At 50.2% G+C, this 24,082-nt stretch overlaps 1 protein-coding gene across 1 annotated transcript in view; it reads right to left on the bottom strand.

Moving 5' to 3' along the window:
- Positions 1–24,082, bottom strand: part of LOC122393823 (dynein axonemal heavy chain 1-like) — a 33,141-nt gene that overhangs the window by 1,724 nt on the left and 7,335 nt on the right. The window contains exons 5-20 of the mRNA XM_043390224.1: positions 14,178–16,889; positions 13,696–13,866; positions 13,339–13,440; positions 12,899–13,080; positions 12,371–12,556; positions 9,666–12,038; positions 9,213–9,351; positions 8,717–8,976; positions 8,260–8,456; positions 7,983–8,035; positions 7,573–7,803; positions 4,353–5,075; positions 3,912–4,118; positions 883–3,696; positions 599–703; positions 15–331 (exon numbers count right to left, since the gene is read on the bottom strand). Of these exons, the coding sequence (XP_043246159.1) occupies positions 15–331; positions 599–703; positions 883–3,696; positions 3,912–4,118; positions 4,353–5,075; positions 7,573–7,803; positions 7,983–8,035; positions 8,260–8,456; positions 8,717–8,976; positions 9,213–9,351; positions 9,666–12,038; positions 12,371–12,556; positions 12,899–13,080; positions 13,339–13,440; positions 13,696–13,866; positions 14,178–16,889 (10,772 nt within the window). The remainder of the gene's footprint in view (positions 1–14; positions 332–598; positions 704–882; positions 3,697–3,911; positions 4,119–4,352; positions 5,076–7,572; positions 7,804–7,982; positions 8,036–8,259; positions 8,457–8,716; positions 8,977–9,212; positions 9,352–9,665; positions 12,039–12,370; positions 12,557–12,898; positions 13,081–13,338; positions 13,441–13,695; positions 13,867–14,177; positions 16,890–24,082) is intronic.

The raw sequence follows: 24,082 nt of genomic DNA, 5'->3' as shown, positions 1-24,082 counted from the left end.
CATCAGACTCTCACTTGGCGGATATGCTGGGTATGTCGAACGGTTCGACCAGCTTGCCCAGGATCTGTCTGGCCGCTTGCTCGGACACGTCGTCAGCTGAGGCTCCCTGCTGTCCTCCAGAGCGAGGCTGAAGTTGCAGTAGCGTATTCAGACAAGTGAACGTCTCGTTCTGGGCAAATGTGATGTCTGCGTTGGCGTGAAGACCGAACAGCTCCGGCGAGTCGTTGATGGGCAGACTGCGGATGTAGGCGAGATACTCGTCGTGTGCGACATCCGCGTCCACTTGGTGGTACACGCCACTGGCGTCGAACTCGTGTTCAGTCGCCAGAACCTAGGAATGTGTGGAGAAAAGATATAACGGCGTGGAATGGATGAGGCAGCATACAGGTCGTTGTGTAAAACAATGGCGTTAATTTCCGCAATGATCAGACCAGAAGCTACTTGTGGGATTCGCGTTTGCATGCCCTGACAACAGTGAGCAGCATAACCTCATGCAAAAAGGCTTGATCTTTTTTTCTCAAAGCTCAAGCAGCAAGGTTTCTTCTTAAATTGTTTTAAGATAAGGACACTGAAGACGTTAAGCTGAATTGTCACCTACCTCGCTCCGATAGTAGTCTGCTAGGATGGTGAGGATGCAGCGACGGTCCTGGTCGTCGGTAACACGACCACCGTAGTTGATGTGGCCCGCCGTGTACCGTAGAACCTACAAGCAGAACAGGATCGAAATTGCAAGCCATGGAATGTGACTCGTTTCAAATTTAGGAAATCTTTATACAATATCATACCTAAGGGACAACGTTGACCAAAATTAGGTACTGGAAGGTGATTCGTAAAAAAAAACATATGGTGCATGCTAGAAAAGACAATATATTGACGGCTTACCGGGAAGGGGATGTCTTCGTACTCCTCCAGGAACATTTGCAGCTGCGATATGCAGATACGCAGGTCACCGTCGGTGAACGCATAGGGAATGTTGAAGCCCAGCGGTCCGAACTTCCGTCGCTCCAGGCACACAGCGTTGAAGAGTGACAGTGAGAAGAGCAGCCGTCGTAGCGTTTTGGACTTGTCGCCGATCGAGTCCAGCATCTCCGGCGAGATCAGGCTCATGTAGGCCTTGAGCATGTTGGCTTTGACACCGCGTGGTGGTTCGATGGTCATCTTCATTCCATTCTGCAGCACCGACAGTGGGAAGGAACTGGAGGGAGTTGATGTCAGCCATAACCTGAAGTCCTTGTGCATCGTCTCAGGCGTCAGGTTTTCGATCAGCCGCTCCATCGTTGGCATCCATGATGGTGCCAAGTGACAGTTCTGGAAGAACACCCAGCGGCCTTTTTCAACACCCTGGCGCATCAGACCCTCAGCGATCGGCCCCTGGCCTTGGCCCAACGAGATGGACAGAATCTTTCTCGCAAAGCCCTTCTCCTCGGCGAACTTGTAGAGCGCCGCTGCTGGATCAGTGCCGGCTGACAGCACCAGGATCAGTGGCGTCATCGGACCGGCGTCCTTGAAAATCTCGGCCAGACTGGACGTCTGAGGCTCGACGAACCTCACTCCCAGGTGGTTGGCGACAAAGTCCTGCATGCCGTTGGTGACGCGATCTGGGCGGAGGCAACGCAGCAGCACCAGACGCTGGAAGTCCTGCAGCTCCTCCCACTTTCCTGGCAGCCGCTCACGGTGTGGCTGAGTGCTGTCGAACACATTCTTGAACTTCCTCGAGATTTTGTAGTCAGCGAAGTCCGCTGGCAGGTCTTTGAACACGGACAAGTGATCACCGGCAGCCAGGATCTCTCGCCAGCATCGTTCAGGCAGCCAGTCGGTGGCCGGGTTTTCCTTGATTTCTCCGGTTGGTGTTCCTCCTGCCAAGAGATACCGGTACTCCTCCACGTTGATGGCGCCCTGCTCAGTCATGATGCGGATGGCCATGAGGAATGCAAAGAGGAGCTTATGACGCTCGAACAGCGACCGGCAAATGTTCTGGTACAGGCTGTAGGTGAAGAACTCGTTGATGTTCTCCACGCGGGTCGGCACGCTGTCAGATTGGTCAGCTGTCTGCATGCTGTTGTGGAACGTCATGAGGAACCACTCCAAGGAGTATTGGTACATGGGATCTATCTGCGAGAGACTTGAGACGCAGAAGAAGAGAATCCTGGCTCTGATGGAGACGGGAATGTACAACGCTCGAGTGACGTTGATGTCCTTCTCAGTTTGCTCAGCAACTTCCACTTTTGCTTTGATCTCTGTTGATTTGGCCTTAGAAACATCCAGCGTCTCTATCAGTTCGATGTCGTCAACTGGTGATCCCTCAGACGAGCTGAGCTTGTACAAGATCTTATCTTCGAGCTCCTTCAGTTCCTGCTTCATGGCAGCGTTCGATGTGATCAAGTTGTTCCTCGAGTCTTCGAGATCCGGCCTTTCCTCTGCAACGACAACTCCAAGAAGCTGGTCCTGGAGTCCACTCTCCACCAACGTGAAGTTGATGATGTTGACCTTGGTGCACACTTCTGGAGAGTAGTGTGGATTGGGGATCTTGGTGGTGATGTACAGCTTGAAGTCATGATGGTAGGGTACCATGGAGTCACCGAGCTTGATGACCCATGAGCCAGCCTGCTTGACAAGCTGCTTCATCAATATTGGATCCAGCGCCGGGTCCAGCTCCTCACCGACGTTCTCCAGCATGCAAGGCTTGCCAAAGCGGATGCTGTTTTCCATAGTTCTGAGATAGTCTTTTTCTGAGAGACGTGTCACTTCGAGGCCGTTCTCTAGCTCCATGCTCTTAGCCCACTTGTTTGCTTGCCCTTGTGGATCAATGAATAGCGGCCAGCGGTCGGAGAACTTCATGATTAGCGCGTTGTCAGTGGACACGGCATCTTTGGGCAGACCAGCCAGCTGCCAGTTTCGTATGACAATCTGGTCGCCAAGTGTCGACTGCAGACAAGCGCTAGGTGAGTGGTTGACGCCCAGCTCGGTCAGTTTTCTTTCCCAGCGAGTCATGAGGTCCTGGCGGAACTCTCCAGTGAACGGGCCGAGGTACGCCACCACGCCAGAAGCCAACAGAATGTCGCCGACCACAGCGTCGAGCAGGCCGTCGAATGTGGCCACCGTCTCGGCCCAGCGATCTTTCTCGTCAGCTAGGCCTCCAATGAGTTTGTCAGCACGCACCAGACGCTGTTGACACTGTTCAGACTTGTCCTCGAGCTCCTTTTTATGCGCTACACATGCGGCTAGCTCGGCGTTCAGCTGTGCCAAACCATCCTCCACAGTTTTCAACTGGCCTTTAGCCTCTTTCAGCACCGCCTCGGTGGCTGCTAGTGATGCCTGAGCCTCAGCAAGTGCCGCCCGCTTTGGTGCCACAGCCTTGTTGACGAAGTGGAACTTGTACATGGCACGACACCACATGCACAATGACGTGCAAGCCTTGCTCACTTTGGAAACGGCCTGCGGCATAAAGGCGTCATTCTGAATGTAGGGCGTGAGCTTGTTGATCACGTCGTCTGGGATGTGCTCTTTGTCATATTCAAACAGCGACGAGAGGAAACGCGCAGGGTCCTGCAGCAGGGACTTTCCTGGCTCCCAGTAGTCGTCAAATTTCTGACCAGGCATGTCGCCCGCCACTCGCTTTGGCTTGATGAACTTGAGAATGCACACCGCTTCCATCACGAGTTTCACGCCCTCCGGTGGCCGCTGCATTGCACGAACCTGGAACAGTACATAAAAATGTCAGAAAATGGTTAAAATACGCATCCATGACGGACAAAAGTCGTGTTTAGATACCAGTAAATTATCAATGATGATCAACAAAGAAACGAAATGTGCAAAACCAGAGCGCTTGTCAAACTATGGGAAGCAACAAATACGATTGGTACGTCCTAGTGCCCGACTATGCGGTACAAACAATTAAGTAAGAAACCGACCTCAACCACATCATTCTTGTTCAGTGACTTCAGACTAGCCAAGGCAGCTTCCAGAGCAGGCATCGCCTCATCCAAGTCCTTCTGTGCATCGGCAGCGATTGCTGAGGACTCGTCCTTCTGCTTCTGGGCTTCCTGCTCCTTCTTCATTACCACAGTGCGTGTCTCCTCAGCAACTTTTGTGTCCACCTCGATCTTGCGCATCGTTTCCTGTAGACCGGAAAATAGTCCCGTTTGTGATTTGGTATGGTCGTTAGTTGCTGGTATATTGAAAACTTAAAATGATTTGCCAAGTCAATGACTTTGCATCCATTATGCACCTTACTAATGACTAGTTGAAAGAGTGATTTCACGGATGAAGTGTATTTCAATGATGCAGCTGAGTTACCTGAAGTCTAAATCACAGAACGGGTGTAAAAAACCATAAGGATGGTGCGCTCTCACCTCGGCCACGACGGCTGCGTGCTCCAGCTCGGGCTGCATCGCCTCCAGCTCTACTTGCATCACTGCCACGTCCTTGCCGGTCTGCAGGAGCTTATCCAGACCTGTGCGCAACCGGTTCTTCCCCTGGGTCAGCGCCTCCTGCTGACGGCCCAACAGCGACGCGAAGCACGTCAGAAGCGTGAGGAACGACTTTGGTGTCACATAGTTGTGGCGCGACAGTTCCTGGAGGAAGCGCTGGCTCGCATCAGCCACATCAGTGTGGATGGCTGAGAACATGGCGACGACGCCCTCGCGCAGAGCATTGTCATTCGGCATGGCGGTGACATCGTCCAGATGATGTCTGGCCACGGCGTCCAGGGCCTCGGGTGGCCAGTCAGCGAACCAGTCGATCGTGCAGCAGTTGACCAGCGCTGGGAACTGACGCAGACGGGAGCGGAATGCCTCGCCAATCGGAGACATCGTCACCACGACACGCAGGTTTGAGCGCACGCGGCGGATAAAGGCGGCGTACAGGTTAGCTGTGGTCGGTGGCAGGCCCTGTTCCTGCACCAGGCCGCGTACTGACTGGAAAATCTCCTCCACTTCATCGGACGCGAAGAGATTCGGCACATCTCCCGAGTTGAGCAGACTGTTGATGTCTTCCATGAAGATCTCAGATTTGATCTGTGTGTCCGAGAACAGGAAGACCGTCTGCTGGTCCAGCATGCCTGCCTTCTTCAGGATCTGACAGAAGAGTGAAATCATTGGTAGATTACACCAGTAAAACGCCTTTTGGGCGAAGAACGAGCGAGCGAGGTAGTGAGCCCTGCACGTGCGGAAGGGCGAGAGGGTACTTCAAACGGGGCCTGTGCAAAACACCCTTCTAACCGGTCGCTAGCGGTGTGCCAAATTTGAACGCAATCGGCCCAGCCGTTCCTGAGATCTGGAAGCGGCACTTTGCACGTGCGCACGTGCAAACGGGGTCCAAACTGACTTTTGCACTGCACCCTACTAACTGGTCCCCAACCGTGTACCAAATTTGAGCGCAATCGGCCCAGCCGTTCTCGAGATCTGGAAGCGCCCCCTGCACGTGCGCACGTGCAGTAGCACCCAAGGCTATATAAACCAGGTAGAACGCTCCCGACGAAAAAGTGGTGACAAGCGATAATTAGTTGCCGCGACCCTCACTTGTTCAAGGCTATATCCGCAAGCAGCATTTACAAGCTAGCGGAAATCGACCAACCGGCGCTCGGCTATACTCAACGCTGATTGGTCCGATGCTCGTGACGAAATTGCGGGGGACTGCAGCTATTCCCCTATGGCGTTTAATAGACTTATGACTTTTGAAGGGGATTTTTATCAGTTTTTGTTGGTTTTTAGGCCATTTTTGAGTTTGGATATTATTTCCGTGACTTTTGAATATGTAATAACGACATTTAATCATGACGTTTCTATATACTACCGGTGTCACAACGGCCAAAAAGACCGTAAGTACATGGGATAGACGGACCACTGCTGATGGGGCCGCACATGCCGGTGTGTGGTCATCGGAGGCCCATGAGGGCTCGACATAGGCCCTTTATGGGTCGGTATAGGCCCATCGGGTCCAGTGCAGGCCTACCAGGGGCTGGTGCTGACCCAACAGGGCCCAGTGGCATATAATGTAAGGCTGTCTAGGGACGTTGAGGGCTCATGGGGGCTATATAGGACCATTGGGGACCACGTAAGCCTATCAGGGGTCCATTTAGGCCAATAAAGGCACTTCAGGGGACTTGAAGAGGCCATTCAAGAGCCTTAGTGGGCCAATGAGGGGACGGCATTGGTCCATCAGGTGCAGTCAGGGGATGTTGTACGGGTTTCTTGTAGCCCATTTGGGCATATCAGTGACCAATTTCGAGCCAGCAGGGGCTTTGTAGACCTATCAGGTGCCAGCGTTAGTCCATCGGGGCACGGCATATACCCATCAGAGGTGATTGCGGGCCCACGCTGAACAATGATGGCCCTTCAACGGCCCCTAATGGATCTACTTGGGATCTACATTGACCTATGTTCCATGATGTGTCATGTATTCCCCTATGACAGGCCTACTCAGTCCACTGATGGACGTTCCCGGCCTCTGATGACCCTATATTGAATCCTGGTGGGGCTCTAAGAGTCTCCAATGACCCTTCGTCAACCCATTATTACCATACGCTGGCACTAGGGGCTCCACATCAGCCGCAGGGCAGTCCGTGCCATGACAGCATGTCTTTTCGGCCGATATTACATCGGTAATGTTCATTAAAATCATGATTTTTTGGTGCCATTATATAGCTAACAGTCATAAGAAATATATTTCAACTCGAAAACAGCTCGAAACAGCATATAACCTTAAAGAAACTCCTCCGAAATACAAAAGCCTATTCGGATCCATAGAGAATAACTGCGGTCCCCCGCAATTTCGTCACGAGCGTCGGGCCAATCAGCGTCGAGTACTGCCGAGCGCTGATTGGTGGCTTTTCCGCTAGCGCGTAAGTACTGCTCGCGGAACAAGAGTTCGTCGACAATCCTCCACAAACGTCTGTCACCACTTTTCGTAATGCTTAACAGCCGGAGCGTACCCCCCTGGTAGCACCCTTACCGCAACACATGGGAATGCATTGCCTGGTGGGTGCCTACCTGTATGCCAAGTTTCAGCGAAATCGCCCCAGTAATTACCGAGTTATCAAAATGGGAACAAATTTGACACCTCTTATTGTTGTATTTAGCACGTGCACTGGGGGTGACCCACATGCATCGAGAGTATTCTATTTTTGGTAGAAGGGATGCTGCTACCCTACAAAAATTACCGCAAGTCAATCGCCCAAGCGGCTGCTGAGATACGAGCCTCTCAAAATCACTACTTTTGCAAAGCAGCTTGAACACCCTTGACTTTTCACGTGGCACGTGCCACGACGGTCACTGAGATGTATCAAAAGTAGTCAATTACGGGGTAGAAGGGATGGGGCTACCCAGCAAAAAAGACCGCAGGCCAATCGGTCCAGCGGTTGCTGAGATCCTAAGCCTCTCAAAAGCGTTACAGGCCGGGCCGGGCCGCTCATACTGAGATTTTTCCGTTATATTGAAAAGACTCGCTTCGCTCGCTGCGCTCGCTCGCTCGTAATTATCGTTTACCCGATGAATCGGATACAACCACAACAGAGCATTCAAGATATGTCGCCTAGTACATCCAGATGCAATCGCCCAATGCTACATTATTCACCTCCTTCAGGTCGTTCTTCCAGTCTGGCACGGCGTACGTCTTGGTGAGCTCGATGGACATGCAGTTGCAGTCGGCGATGTGGGCGGAGAAGCGGGTCAGAGACTGACGACCGCTGCCTCCCATTCCCAGCAGAAGAACGTTACCGCGCGGCTGACGCAGCACGCGAGAAATGCGGAACAGATGCTTGATGGCGTCCATGAAGAAGACGATGTCCAGCGGCGTGCTGCTTATCTGCAGAAAAGAACGAGCAGCTGTCGACAAACAAATCATTGGTGCTGGCATCATGCTTGACTCTTGGCTAATAATATCCTTCCTACACTCTTAAAAAAGGCAAACAACAATTTGTATCGAGCTGGGAGGCCCCGAGACAGGGTTGGAATAGTTTAGTAACACATTTCCTTTTTACTTACCTGGTTGTAGTCATCGATGTAGTCTTTGAGCACTTTGCGTAGCTGGACGTGGTCTGTAAAAAAATATCAGCAAAGGTTGTTGTCATTGTTTTTTAGCGTTTTTGTTGTACCTAGTAATAAAATAAATAGCAAACTTTTACACCATGCGCAAAAAGCTAATAAGGCCAACATGACGTTGGATCTACAATCTACAGGGTTCCCTAGCATATACTTCCCCTGCTGCAATGGATCTGAATGCCAAACAATCGTTTGATACGCATTCAGATTACGTCCTTACCGGTGACTTCAGAATATGGCTTCTTTTCCGAGTTGGGGTACATGAGATCTCCGAAGAGGATGGGGTCGTGGTTCAGCACTTCGTCTGGCTTCAGTTTGAACCTCTCCTGAATCTCCCCTCGGATCAGCTGGTCCAGCCAATCCCGGTCCTCGTCACAGACCAACCGGTCCTGGAATACTCTACAAGTCTCGTGGTACCTGGTGACAAAAAAAGAAACAGAAAGTTCACTACATAAGCTCAAAAACAGCTTTTCATTGAAAATAAGGCAAGAATAATTGTCAGTAAAAATACGGACCCGATATAGGTTATATGTCTTGGATATTAGACGTCATCTCCAAGATCAAGGCATTGCATAAACAAGTTTTTCTTCACCAGTGGTGACAACCAAATATCAGCAGCGCTCACTGATGAGTCATGCTGATGAAGAAAAGGTAAACTCCCAGCTGAGATCACTCACCAGAGTCGTAGCATGGTCGGCAGATCTTCGATCTTGTTGGCGGCTGCCATCCAGATGCCCTGAAACACCTTGCTGAGGTCGCGCAAGTTGAACGTGTAGTGGGACTTGGCCGGCGTGGGCAGCAGCTGCGCAGTCAGCTGGGCGTACATGTCGACGCTGGAGGCCACGATGTCAGCGCCGCATCCGTCCAGCTTGGGCAGCTGAGTCAGCCACACGTTCAGGATCGAGCCGTAGATGTGGCACTTGCTCTCATCCTCCACCTGATAAGCGATTATCGGCATGTTTTCATTTTTGTTTTATAATGCGCATACGAGAGATAAAAATTGGATACCAAAAGTCCGAAACATAATCTAAGGATTCGATGATAAAATATTTATGGCGCCAATCGTTCGGGTCAATCAAAAGCTGTTGGAAACAGCGATTTTGATAAACGTACAAAAAGGAAAGAAAACGCTCTAGCTATATGAGAAGATACTGATGAGCTGCTAATGCCTACCTCTGGGAAGGAAATGGTGCAAAAGTGCCTCAGGAGTCGAGCGGACACGGGGTTTCGTCCGCCACCCGGAGGACCCATCGCAGCGATGAACGTCACGTCCACGAGAGTACGGAAATCGCCGATCTGCTTTCGGTCGTACCTGACAATATTAAGTTTGGGTTAAAAACAAAGTGATACACATAGTCAAGACACTGTAACACATTTATGCTACCCAAGCGTCGCTGTAATAATGGCTAAATTATCTGTTATGAAGTTATTTCAACTCGCTCGCTGAAATAATTGCTTTTTGAGTGACTTACAAAAATACGCCGACTTATATTGTTGGGATGCGGCGCAGGCATAATCACGAGCGTTGTTTGCATCTCATCATTGTCGTTTGAAAAAAAATAGTACCTGATGTAAGGCGGTAATGACTGTGAAAAATATCAAAAAATGCCCAAAACAGCAGCTCACCATCCGCCGAAGTCGGCCCACTGTCTGAGCAGCTCCAGGGGCGGCTGTGCTCCGTACGTCTCCAGTGCCGGCATGTTCAGGTCATCAATGAAGAACACCAGATTCTTGCCGGCTGGCGGTCCAAACTGTCCCTTCCGACGTCTGTCCAGCTTCGAGTCGATCAGGTCCTGCGTCTGGTTGGCCGACGTTCGCGCCGAGAACGTGATGAACTCGCTGAGGAAGTTGGCCGGCATGCCGGTCATCAGCTTCTCGCTCACCGTGGCCGTCTTCGAGGTGCCGGTGTTGCCCACGCAGAGCACCGGCATAGAGTTGGTGAGATACATGCCAATCAGATGAGCGTTTCGCACAATGTCCATAGTTGGGATGAGGATGTCTGTGAACTGCGTGGCTGGGGTGAGGGAGAGCTGAATCCCGTCTGCCAGCCAGTTCTGCCATCGCGGCGGCTCGATGGCCGATTCTTCAACATCCGTGTTGAAGATGCCTCCGTCCACTAGCCTGTAGTCGTAGACAAGTCCTTCCTCCGGGAAGAGAAGCTCTTGGCCTTCCTCCGCCATCTTATCCCTCACCCAGCGATCCATGACACGTCTTCCGGCGTTGTCACAGGAGCCGCACACACTCCACACGAGTGAGAACATGAACCAGGGCGTCACCAGCGGCGGCACCTTCTGTAGGCGCTCCACTGAGTAGTGCCGCTTCGTGAGCACAGCACAGTTGGCAGACATCAGGCGCAGCAGGGTGGCGCACAGGTTCGAGTCCACCGTTGCTACTATTTCTTTCGTGTTGGCGCGCATGTGAGCGATAGCTGGTTCCAACCAAGAGTCACACAGCGAGCGAAGTGTGTCCCAGTACGGCTTCATAGAGTCAGGTAGCGTGCTTAGCCAAGACTCGACGAGGGCATTGAGCCTCAGTCCACTGGGCTCGAGGTACACCATGCCGCAGCGACTGACAGTGGCTGGAGACGCCTGGGCCAGGTCACCCACCTCAAACATCATCGTCTGCGTGGCGTCCAGCTTGATGATTTCGCCGCTGCTTAAGCACAGCTTTTTGTTGTCGTCGAGCACGGTGTTCATGTTTTCGATCCAGACGGCGTCTACCGGACCGTCGAACATGTACCACTTCTTGTCCAGACTCTCGGCAGCGCAGCCCACACGAATCAGCGTCGACAGAATGCCGTCTGTCCACTCGTGTGTCATCTCATCAAACTCTCCGTACAGCTGTCCCATCGTGATGGACTTCGGGTTCAGCACGTCCACAAGCACTGGCGTGAAGGGAAGACCGTCTGGACCGGACTTGCCCTTGATGCGGCTGATGGCTCCCTGCAGTACCTGGTAGCAGCGTGTTTTGCCTGAGCCGGTAGGTCCAACCAGCATCAAACCATGACGCACCATAGTTGTCTCAAACAGCTGGATGCATTTGCCGATGAAGGTGGGCACTGGCTGCAGGTTCTTCCGCTTGCATTCCCGCAAAAGAGATGCCTCTAGTTCATCGTACTTGATCTCCTCCTCTTGCACTCTCGGGAAAAGATCACTGATGATGCCGGTGAAGAGTTTCAGGTCCTCCTGTAGGAATTTGGGAACGTTGACATCTTTCAGCGCCCTCAAGACGATCAGCTCTTCGCCCATCGTGGGGTTTTGCCGCTTCAGGTTTCCGGCCGCGGCAATGACCGTCTTCACAGCACGCATGCCGAAGTCGTAGTGGTCCTGGGTGCTCAGCTGTTCTGAGCTCAGCTTGAACGTGCTCGTGATCTTGTTGGCTAGCGCCCGCGCGTTGCTGAAGCCAAACGAGAACAGTGATATTTCAGCGATGAGCGTGTAGTTGGGTACCATCATAGCCACCGGCCGGAAGAGCGCACTCAGGTTGTCAGGCAGCTCTGTGCGCCCTGCGTATCCGGGGTTCATCGTGATAAACACGGAACAGGTCGGCTTCAGCTGCAGCTCGACTCCCTCAAACAGGAAGCGATCCATCTTGGCCACCAGCGCCTTCTGGATGCAGCTGATCTGTTGTGCCACCACCGACAGCACCTCGATGTCGATCCGATTAAACTCGTCAAAACAGGCCCAGGCACCAGCTGCCGCCAGACCTTTGAAGAACTTCCCCATGGCCATAAAGTCCAGCTGATCGGAACAGTTGAAGACCACGCACTGGACGGCCATTGCCTTGCCCAGGTCCTTGGTGGTCTCAGTCTTGCCGGTACCTGCCGGTCCTGCTGGCGCACCGCCGAACTGAAGGTGCAGAGCGCCGGTGAGCGTCAGGTAGCAACGGTCTGTCAGAGGTGTGATCACTAGACGTCCAGTGTTGCCCAAGTACTCAAACCCGTACCCGAACTCAGCGTTCACGTGCTTCAGACGCAGGTCTTCCTCGATCCAGTAGTACCTGTGGGATTTGAAACAAAGGGTATGATACTAGCGTGCGTTTGTCTCGCATGTTTTGTCCTAAAACATGAGCACTTGTTGTTTTACATAGCATGGCTACAGTTAGGCATAATTTTGCATGCTATAGATTGGATAATATGAAGGGATAATCACGGTGTAGTTGAACACAGAATAATCAGATGCATTGCCGCTTGTAAAGTCTATAGGTATAAATGGAATATTTTCCGTTACCAGATATCACTGTGAGGCAGTGATATCTGGTTTTGGAACGGCCTGAATGGCTAAATGCAAGACAACAATATTCATGATCTGAGATAAAATTGATATGGCTACCTGAGCTGTCCGATCCAGGAGAAGCTGTTGACGTCCGTGACACCGTCGGCCACCATCTCCTGTACGACGTCTCGGGCGTGCACCTCGATGACGATCAGCGCAGAGAGGATGTTACGCTGTAGTGCCGTCAGGTCAGTACGGATCAGGTTCCGCAGGTCGTCCAGCTGCTCCAGCTGCAGCTCGTAGCTGAAAACACAGAAAGACAATTATAATTGTCAATTATAATTGTGTTGAAAAATATAGTGGACCACTCAGTGTGGGGTGTCATTACTGCAAGTGTCAAAGGGCAAGTAAACTGCTTCGGTAAGTTTCAATAGTACTTCAAAGTTCAGTTGACATTTAGCAATGCGCATATGCATTGACACTAATGATTACAACTTGGACGTTGCAGCCATGATAAGAAGCTAGTCAACTCAACTTGCGTCGTCAGTGCCATATCAAGCCCGCGCTGCACTTACCGCTTGCACCCTTGCCCACATCCCTCCCCCGTCTTTCAGTACCGTTATCCTCAGTCACACTTATTCATACCCGTCTTTGAGAGCTCCGGCAGCGATGGCGCGATCCGTGTTGGCTGACCACACACTCTGACATCCCGCGATCACCAACTGTCCAGCCCAATTCAGCACCCACTCAGGCCTCTGGGGCTCCGAGTAGGCCTCCAGTGCCTGAGCCAGCTGGGCCCGCAGCGAGGCGCGCATCGTTGACTCCACCTGAAATGGAGGAGCCATAGTAATACGCTATATATAGTACTGTGTTGGTAAAGTTGGTACATAAGCATTGTGATTCAAGACTGAAGCAGGAGACAGTGATCCAGCGCCGCTCCTGCTCACTTATAAACCATCTCAGTGATCAATTACAGGCTCCCCTTGCACTACGTCACCAATATAATCAAAACGTGTTTCAGGTTCAAGCATAAGCGACGCCTGATGTTTCACGATACAAAGGAAGGGGCCAAGAGAAGATCTTACCATCAGAAGCCAGTCCTCAACGTTGCCCCGAGGATACATCGGCTCATGGAAGGGCACCGTTTCACCGTCTGCTGAGCACATAGCCGTGATCTGCAGATCTTCCTGGAAAAGATTACGCGAGATGTCCCAGGGTAAGCACTAAGCAGAGCTGTGAGTCATAAAGATCAATGTGCTTCCATGTACATTACACACGTCTAAAATGGACAAAGCAAACAGTGTGAGTTTTTTCAGAACTTTCCTATTTTTCATCTGTTGTCTCCATTGGTTGTCATTTATACATTTGTTTTATTTTGCATATGTGCTCCTTGTGTGCGTAAATTTTTTAAAACATTCAGCCATATGTGCAATTACACCTACTTCGAAGGTGAGACGAGAAATGCTCTCGAAGCATTTCTTGAGGTGAGGCTGAACCGCTTTGGGGTTCTTCGTCTGCGAGAGAATCTCCAGGAGCTCTTCATCGCTGAGGAAGAAGAACCGAGGAAACGCCATCCTCTTGGTCTCCAGGTATTCACTCAGTCCCTTTTGAACCTGTGGAAGAACAATAAAACATTGCTATATAACATGAAAGCATGCATGGTGCGTGTGATGCCAAACGCATCTTCGTGTGCGTATGTTGTAGAGTTTATGTGAAAATGCGTAAATCATGCACGTTTCATTCAGATATATATAAGGCTACGATTTCAAAGCTGCAAAGCGCTCGGACAGATTCAGACTGCAATAAACTGACAAGTGAGTGAGTAACTTCAAAGCCACCTATCACTCTGGGCTTGGCTTGGTAGGTACAGTGCGTTAAGTTAGATAGGTCACCAGCGATATGTGTGCATGCACCGTCCACTGACCTGTTCCAACAGATTGTTGCAGTCCCTCAGGTTGTCCAGAAGTCTCTGATCGGGGCAGAGTTCCATCACTTGCTGGTTTTCTAGGGCCTTCTTCATGATCTTCTTCCATGTCTTCTCCATGGTGTTGTACCGCTTGGACTCGACCGGCAGCTGCCTACTGATGTCATCACTGCTGAAGATGGGCTCCAGGTAGAGCCACGCTCTCTGGCAGGCCACCCACTCGTCAAAGACGTCCTGAACCAGCATCAGCTTCTTCTCCCACTGGGCGATTCGCTCTTCAAATGGAGCCTTGAACGGTGAGAACACCATCGACTGGGTCATTACCACGTGATCATCCAGCAACTGGTAGGCCTCGTCGCTGAACTTGAGGATCGAGAGGCCAGTGTCCTTGTAGGGTAGGAACTCCAGCGCCATCGCTCTCCATTCTGACTCCATCTTGTCGAGCGCCTGCTCGATGCTGTACTCCTTCCCGGCGATCTCACCTACCTCGGCGATCTGGTCCGTGTAGTTCTGCAGACCCATTTCCAGACACTTTGCGAAGGTAAGCGTGGCCTTCGGCACGATCTTGATACCGATCAGATCGGAGAGCTTCTCCCAGTGACGGTGTCGCATGCCCGGATTGCGGAGACCCATGATCAGCGGAATGTGAGGTTTGAACGCTTCGATCTCATCACGAATCTCCTCGGCTACTTTCATGATTGCCGGCATCTCCTCAAAGTTCTTGATGGCCTTGTGCATAGTCTTGAACGCCTCTGTCACGTTTCGTTCGATGCTTTCGGCATCCACTCCCTGGAGAGGGTCGTTCATCCAGGCTTCCTGCCAGCGCAGCCAGTCACTCGCAGTCAGCCAAAGTGCACGGTATGGCTCACAGTCCTTGATTAGCTTTGCGAGATTGTCATATGGAGTCAAGTCCATGCCGAACAGTCTCTGTCGCTGGTTCAACAGCTGGCCTTGCTCCTTGCACTCGTTGAGCTGCTTCCAGACTCGCCTGACCTCGTTAGCGACCTCGTGTGCTTTGGTGATGTCGTTGAAGGCCGTCATTCCGGCTACAAGCATGGTGAGGTTGTCTATCTTGTCGTTTAGCGTCCCCTGGTCTTGTAGCTGACGCTCCTTAAACTTGTCTTCCTCCTCGATCAGACGATCCGTGGTTTCTTCGAGTAGAACTTCGATCTTGTATGGCCAAATAGACATGTCACCTTTGGCACTAAAGTCACTGTTAGACAGAGGATGATAAAAGAAGTCTAGCACATCATAGTCCTTGATGAACTTAATCGTGTTGTCCTTCTCAGCGCGAACGAGCTCTGGCACCGTGTCCATGAACTCCCTGAGCTCAGTCACGTCTTCGATCTTGGAGCACTTCGTGGTCATCCTGCTCACCATCTTCATGTAAGCACGGTTGACTTCTTCGGCCTGCATGAGTAGTATCTGTGCAAGATGATCCAGTGTGGCATCGATCAGAGCCTGCTTCTTCTTCAGGATAGCCGATCGCAGCAGGTCTGTGTTCACGTAGAACGGTCCAATGACGACATGAGATGGGAGCGCTCGTTCGGCCTCGTCATAGTCGTCGCGGAGCACTGCGACATCGTCCTGGAAGGTCTGTGCGGTTGCCTCTTCATCATACTTCTCTGCCAGGTACTTCGGGATATCCAAGTTGTAGATCCACTCATACTTGGTGTATGCCTTGGCATACGCCTTCATGGGAATGGCGATCATCTCCATGGTCTTCTTGAGACGATCTCTCAGGACCGTGATCTCTGGATTCATCAGCCCTATGGAGCTGAGTGGCGTGCGGTCAGGCCAGAAGATGTTGTCCAGCACCAGGGGCTCGAGTGGTGGCACGTCGTGTGTCACTGTCACACCATGCTCGAACACGTTGAGCATCACCTTGACGAACCGTTCCATGGGTGTGGAGTACAGAGGCCCGTTTGAGTCAATCTGCAGCTCTACGTAGAAAAACGGCTGAGCTGGGCCGATCATCGGGTGCTGCACCAAGTCCTCGCCCCACTCAAAGTTCTCTTCACAGGACAAGAACTTGCCGCAAGTGCTGTCCATGGTGTCCACCAGTGCAGCGCAGGAGTCTCTTGCCAGATACCGGAGAGAGTCTTGCATCATGACGCGAATCAGAGCAAGGATCTTGCATAGTTTTGACATGCAGAAGATCTCCCACTTTGCCACGAACAGATCAAACCAACCCTTACCCACATCGCGCAGGTTGTTGTGGAGGTGGTCTCTGAATCGTGCCAGCCACAGAGTCTGGAGGTGGGTTAGGACCTGTTCATGCAGGTTCATTTGGATGGTCTCGAAGTCGTCGATCTTGAGAGGCTTTGCCACTTTTAGCACGAACATCTGCATTTCGCGCACTTTCAGACACTCCATGTTGACGTTCTGCATAGCGAAGATGGCTTCCTTTTGGGTCAGGATGCTGAGCACCTTCACGATGCGGAAGGTCTCGGCGAAGTCAATGTGGTACACCCCGTTGCGGTCGAAGGCGCGCTGACCCTGCAGCGGGTTGTCCTGCGGCGGAGGGCGCAGCTTGACGATCTCACGCAGCTTCTGGTCACGATGCAGTGCCGTGTCCAGGATCAGACGGTTCTGATAGCGCAGAAAGTCCAGCTGCAGCTCGTCCTGCAGCTTCAAAATGCGCTCGTTGCACTCTTGAACCTTCAGTGGCTTCCCAGGGGTCGAGCGAAGGAATCCCATGATCCGAGTTACCTGAAAAAACGAGTTTATTATTTTCAGGGACGAGACTAACTATTCGGCTGATAAATAAGTCTTAGTTTACTTATCATTTCACCTAAAATCAAAGCATGACCAAACCAATACTTCCTATTCCATATGTGCGAACATGCTTTGCAATAATACACAATCTTTGCAAAAAAGTGCATTTTTTGCCCATCTGCAACATTATTCGTGGCAGCTAGCCAGCTATGACCGGGGAATCATTGAATAGTTTTCCTTGTATTGATTTAACGCTCACCCGGCGAGGGGGGTGATGCACCCCCCTAAGGTATTTCGCAAATAACGTAAAAACGGCGGTGCGGCGCCAAATTTAGCATACCCTCTGGGGCAACCTTTATGCACCTTTCCTAAAAATTTGAAGTCACAGTCTTTTCAGGTCAGGTCACCAGGTCACAAAAACCGGTACAAGGTCAGGGGAAAATTGGACTAGCATAGCGGCAACTGAATTCCAGAGTTCACTTAAATTGGTAACAAAGTATATCATTCGATGCGCACGGACGTCCTGAGTTCACTGGTGCTTTTATTTTTGCTCTATCTTTACAAGGTAAAAACTTAGAAGCGAAAAACGGTTGACATGTTTCAGCCAAATTTTTGCACTCATAGGTACCCCCAAAACCGCCTAGATATTGACTTAGAGTCACCAAACTTTCACAGGGGCGAAATCTCCTATGGACCCACCTACCCTGTAAATTTGGCGTTTCTAAGTGCCATAGGAGCCAATAGCGGGTGAGGGGGGTCGTACCTACCCTCTCCCCCTCGCCGTCCGTGTTATGGAAAAGGCCCTCGCCTGGCGAGGGTTAGGAAGCTATCAGTTGCCGCTAGAATATTAAAAAATAACGACCCATTACAACTCCGAAAACTTTAAACGTTAATTACGCATCCTGAGGAATAGTTTTAAAAACGACACTCAAGTCAACTCCCATTACGCTTATAATAGAGGTCACTAGAAGGACCGCAAAAAACTCTTAAAGGCATGTTAACAAGTTCGTATAAACGCCAACGCGCAAGCTAAGTAAATTCGCGGAGTGTACACGTATGTAGGTATATCATATCAAACAAATTTTGATTCAGAAAAGTTTCAATAAAGCCTCGCCGGACCTATCGGTTTTCTTCATACTAGGTGCATAGGCTGAGGGGGGGGGGCGGGTACGACCCCCTCGCCGTTTTCAGTGCCCTAAGGTACAATTCCGTTTTTGGTAAATAACTTAACCCATTAGAGCCGAAAACTTTTTTTGTCGACTTTCACTGCGATTTTAGCATATGTTTGTCAGGCACCCTTAAGGAGAATACATGTGCATTTTTAGCCAGATCACGAAACCGGAAGTGTACGTTTCCGGTCTGGCAGCTTTTGCTGCCAAGCGTATCTTACATAGTCAAAAATGGAGTGGTTTGTCACATTTCAAAGCACAAACATATCAAAACTGCGAGGAAATGATCTTTCGATACCAACAACCTTTGCCACAGAGTGTCTCCTGTTGGTGCATGTACAATTTTCACGAACTATTTTATTTACGTACCAGATATGATCTTGAATATGTGTAATTGTTAAGATTTCCATTCGACCGTAGCCTGCAAATAACGACCGTAGCCAATAATTCTCAAGAATAATGAACTCAGTTACTCAAAATCCAGACCTCAGCTAACAGTTCAGCTCGTTCTGAGAGATCATGTTCTTTCTCTCATTATTTCAGCTCACACGCGCTTCCCCTCCCCACAAAATATTATACAGGATGCGACGAAGGTTTTGATGACTTCCGTCGACCGTTTATTTAAAGCAACTTGGCGTGTTTCCAATGTGCTCTTAAATATCGCGTTCCTTTCAACGAATTGTGTCCCTGAGTCTTTCTCTGAAGCGGAGATTATCTGAAAATCTGACCTTTACCAATGGGGGTCACTGGCATGGGTAATTGTTTAACCATGATTGAACGGCGCATTTACTGAACGTCTAAGCATGAAGGTTTAGCTTTACAGTTCAGAGGTTCGTAGTTGCGCTGTTGGCATGCTCCAAGCTGGCAAGTGGCAACACATGGAAGGACACTGCCTCACACTTCTAAGCCCCCGTTTTCACCAACAAGCGCTGGTGGAAGAAGTTTAGGGACAAGTAGCGTCACGCATAAGCCCCAATCAGCATGGTCCTCCTGCGTCTCAACCGTCGCCAAGATCGTCATGAAGAAAGCGCCTGGAAAGTCTGACCATTCTGCGGAGAATCTGAAGTCTTATTCATAATGATCACTCGGATAATGTTGTCCATTGATAAGGGAGGAACGCCCTTGGACTGAAGGCGCTTGACTATTGGTGCGGCCAAAATAACGAAAATCAGCAAGCCCAGAGCCCTCAGATTTGCACGAAACGGAGAATCTGGCCGGTAGAAGAGTGGAAACGGAGTAGGTAGGTATGTAGAAGCGGGTCTAGTTCGGCGACGAGTCTCCGTTTCAATGGTTTCACCACACGGACCCCCAAAACGAGTATGGTCTGAAAACGCGGCTCAAGTTCCGACAGACTTCTGCGAAAAATTCTCGCCGCAATGGTATGTCGAACGATCACGATGTCCTAGCAGGGCCTGAGCTGAACCAGCTGGACGTGATCTAGCAAAAGACGAAGTCGATCCCGACTACTACCTAGAAAACATACTGAAAAAGCGTGTATTTGGCATTAACCTTCGCCCTGGTGGGGGGGGGCCATTTTGGCCCCCCCTGTGGTTTTTCAGCGATAACTCAGAAACCACTTGAGTTAGCGCCCTGAAACTTTGTATAGCTGTTTATTCAACATTTTTACATCATGTCCTTTTTTGGGGGGTTCGGGTCAGGTCAGGTCAGGTCACAAGGTCACCAAAACTGACACCACCTCTAAAAAAGTTCAAAGCTCTCTCAAAGGCACAGCTTTTATCCGATCGATGTAAAATTTACAGTACTTGAAGATGTCACCCAGCTCTACAAAATGGCTATCTCGGATTTTTTATAAATGTGACCTAAGGTCAGGTCAGGTCATCGCTGCTCCCCATTATAAGTCAATGGGAGAATCGAAAAGTAGTTGTTTTTCAGCTAAATCGGGCGTGATTGTTCCTATATTTCGTTATTGAAGTGTCTTGGGTCAGCAAATCACAGCCCATGTGAAACCATTTGCTTGTGACCTCGCTGAGGTCACGCTAGGTCATCTCCCTGGTCACCAGAGGTCACCAGCGGTTTTTCTGCACTTACTTGTTATTGAATAGAGATAGAGACTCCATTCGACGTTTATCGTGTTTGTCTCGTCAATGCGGATCGAATGATATGCAGCATGACCTATTTCGGTAAGGTCATGACCTTGACCTGAGGTCAAATTTTCAAAATGACCTTTCGAGGTCAAACTATATATCATTCGACGCGTCTCGACGAGCCAAGCACGATGGTGCATGAATCGTTTCTCTATTTTCTCGTGAATGCATGCTATAGTTAAAAACATTTTCAACGAAATTTGCCAAGTTGACCTTGCATGACCTCTGTAGGCCAAACCGTTGAGCTGAGGTCAAATCTGACGAACCTTGGCGAAAGAGCTTGAAAAGAGCTATCGATTGCTTTTTTCCGCGGCTCTCTAGCTCTTCTAGTTTCCGAGCTACAGCGGAATATGTCCGGCAACACCGAAAACACTGAAATTTGACCTATGATGACCTCTAGCGACCTCAATATTGACCTTAGCGAAAAAATGACCGAAATACTTTCGAACGTACTTGTTATGGGCTTTCGTTTGCTTTTTTCCGCGTCTTCCTAGCCCTCTTCGTTTTCGAGTTAGACGGGGGGGGTCATTTTGGCCCCCCCCCACCAGGGCGAAGGTGGCTCAGACCCACACCAGGGCGCGGGTTAAAAGACCACTACCCCGTGCTCCAACGGCGCATGGTGTCCCGCAGGTCGGACAGCATTTTCATGCTGGACGGTACTCAATCTCATCGATCTTCCGGAACTAGGCGGTGACAGGACCGTCTGTCCGATATCTGGGGGAAGGACACTTGGCTAGGGAACAGTCCTGGCCTAAATCCAATCGAATTATTTTGGAGGATAGTGCAGCAGGAGCTGGACATATACAAACTTTCCGGCGACCTCGGACAGCTCGGAAGGGCGCTCAAGTCCCAGGCGCCCCTTTTTCACATGGAGGACGTCCCTTTAACCCGCGCCCAGATGGGGTCTGCCGAGCAACGCGGTCTGATGGGGGGGGGGGCCATTTTGGCCCCCCCCCCTCAGATCTCGAGAACCACGCAACATAGCGACAAGCGGTAAACGGTGTTGGATAGCCCCAACAGGGAACTACCTTGTGACCCAATTTCATTGACCTCGGTCAAACCGATGACGTCACAGGTCAGGTCAAAGGTCGAATTTTCACCGTTTACAGGCATTTCAAGAAATGCGTTGTAAAATCGTGTAAAATGCATTTCATTGAAAATCATCGATGGGGATATGTTCTTCAAACACATATTTTGCTATTTGAGGTCACTGATACCAGGTCAGGTCACAGAGGTCAGGTCACTGGGGGGTCACAATATGAAAGTGTCGTGTGATACATGTTTTATGGTCCATTTTACATGACAAATGCGATTATGTGGGTCAGACAGACTTTAGGGCCAGCTTAGGTCACGTTTTGGTCAAGGTCAGGTCAAGGTCAGGTCAAGGTCAGGTCAAATTAAGTCAAATTTCAAAGTTGATATTTTTGCATAAAATGGGTATCGATTCGATGCAGCTCGTCACGGGGAGTTCAATGGTGGTCTCCGTTTTGCGCTACGAGGTCTAGAATGGCTAAAAATTGAGTTCAAAAATTTGACGTCATCAATTTTTAACAGTTTTTTCGCTATAACTTGGCCAAAAAAAGAGCTATCGATCTAAAATTTGGTATGTATATCAAAGAGCGCAAGGACTATCATATACATTCCGGTTTTTACGAAATTCGAAAAAGAAATTGGAAATTTTTTGAGTTTTTCTAAAAAAAATCATTTTTTTATTTTTGGGGGTTAAAATCCCAAAATGTCAAAAATCCGAGATAGCAGTTTTGTAGCGCCGTCTTTTCTCTACACAACCACATAAAGAACTTTAAAATTGCTTGTGAACTGTAGAATTGGTGAGCGTTTCAAGATGTCATGTTTTTTGCTCATTTTTACTCGAACATGACCTCAGTTTGACCTCAATAACTCCTGACCTGAGGTGACCTGTGACTTGAAATTTTGTGTGAAGGTGTCAAATTGATGTCCGGTAAGGTACCCAAAATTTGGCGGCGCTGCGCGCCGCCGTTTTCTCGCTATTTAAGAAAAACCACAGGGGGGGGCCAAAATGGCCCCCCCATCAGGGCGCGGGTTAAGCTTTATAGGCTCTCTGTCCCATGTAAGCGCCCATTTGGTCATCAAAGGCGCCCCTATAGGTCTCAGAGGCGCCCCTCTTTCTTGTGCAATGCGCCTCTTTTTCATATGCAATGCGCCCCTCTTTCGCATAAAGGTGCCCTATGGGCATTACATGCACCCCTATAGACCTTACAGGTGTCCCTCTTTCTCGTAGAGGCGCCCCATTGGGCTTCATAGGCGCCCCTCTTTGGCATGCAGGCGCCCCTCTTTCGTGCAGATGCGCCATTATGGCCATGACCTTCGTAGGCGCCCCTCTTTTGCATGGGGGCGCGAGCGGGGCGGGGGCGACCCCATAGTTAGGCCTCAAAGGCGCCCCAACAGGTCTAGCAGGCGCCCCTCTTCCCGTTCATCTATAGAGCCACGGCACCACCTTCCCTTAGGCGACGGCGCGCCCCTTGAGGGATGGTGCCTCTGATGACAGTTTGTCCGCACCACTCCGTTCAACGTCCCTGCTTCAGCAATGGCGGAGTACATTACACGACTGGTAGTGTGTTGGTATGCAATGCTCTGCAGACAAGAATAAATAGCAGAAACCCCGGTAATGACCATTTTTGGAAAGGCAAAGAACTGGGGCATTACACTATGAGCCATAAAGCCAGACATGGTTGCTCACTTACGAATGGCATAGCAAAAAGGACGTAACTGCTCCATTTTTGACTACGTAAGATACGGTTGGCAGCTTTTGCTGCCACCTAAATATAACGCACGACTGGCGATACTTAGAGAAATTCATGTCGCACCTAAGCTCTTCCCATTGATAATCACACATTTCTTTACAATAATCAATAATAAAAAGGTAACATTTATTCACACCACCTTCGCAACTGACTTCTTTGGTGTCCGCCGCACGGCCGCCATCGCGCGCCCCTTGCACCCCCGCGATCAAGCCCCGCGATAAATTGTTTATTTCTCAGCACATTCGCTTTCTCGATCAATAATTCGGAGCGCACATGACGTGCATTGTTTTGGTCTTCCGTTCGGGTGAGAACTTTGAAAGTTCACCGCAACGTTTAGGAATGCGGCGCTATTTTGTCCGTTGGCAGCAAAAGCTGCCAAGCGTATCTAATGCGTATCTAAAGCGTATCAAAAAAAAAAAAAAAACGGCTGCAAAGCCGTGATTTTGGCAGCATCGTGTTCGCCTTGCTCAGGCGCGTCGAAGCATATACTTTTTGTTTGGGTGAAGTCAACTTAGGGTGTTGACCTCAGGTCACGGTCAGATCAGCGCCCCCAGGTCACGAAATTGGTCGAAGTAGGTCATGTTGCATATCATTCGATTCCGCAGGTCTTCCTGAGTCCATTGGTGTTTTTTTCCGACTCGCTAGGCTAGCTCAAATTGATCTGGAGTTATTGACGAAAATCTAATATGACCCTAATGACGTCATAAATGACGTCACACAAGGTCAACATTGCAAAAGTGACGCATGTAACCTTGCAAGGAGTGCATCAAAGCGCGATTTTGTGTGCTTGAGATAGTTGGAGATCGTTCCCGGTGCCAGAATAGCAGTTTTCATTTTCCCCATTGACTTATACCTAATGGTGAGGTCACAAAAATGACCTGACCTTAACCCGCGCCCCGCTGCTGGGCTATTCAGCCATACGCGCCCTGCTGGGGGGGGGGGGGCAGATGCTGCCCCCCTGTCTAACTTCCGAACCGATGATCGTAGTAAAACGGGAAAAACGGCAATCGAAAGCTCTCAACAAGGCGGATCTTAAGAGCCCAATTTTTTTGCTTAAGTAGTAGAGCACTTCACGGATAGGCTTTTTAGGATCCGGCCCGGCCCATATCCGGCAAGTCATATCCAGATCC

The sequence above is a fragment of the Amphibalanus amphitrite genome, unplaced genomic scaffold, assembly GCF_019059575.1.
Source record: "Amphibalanus amphitrite isolate SeventyFive unplaced genomic scaffold, NRLGWU_Aamphi_draft 000555F_arrow, whole genome shotgun sequence".
Taxonomy (NCBI): domain Eukaryota; kingdom Metazoa; phylum Arthropoda; class Thecostraca; order Balanomorpha; family Balanidae; genus Amphibalanus; species Amphibalanus amphitrite.
Note: the sequence above shows the minus strand (reverse complement) of the source record. Positions and strands in the feature narration are given on the sequence as shown.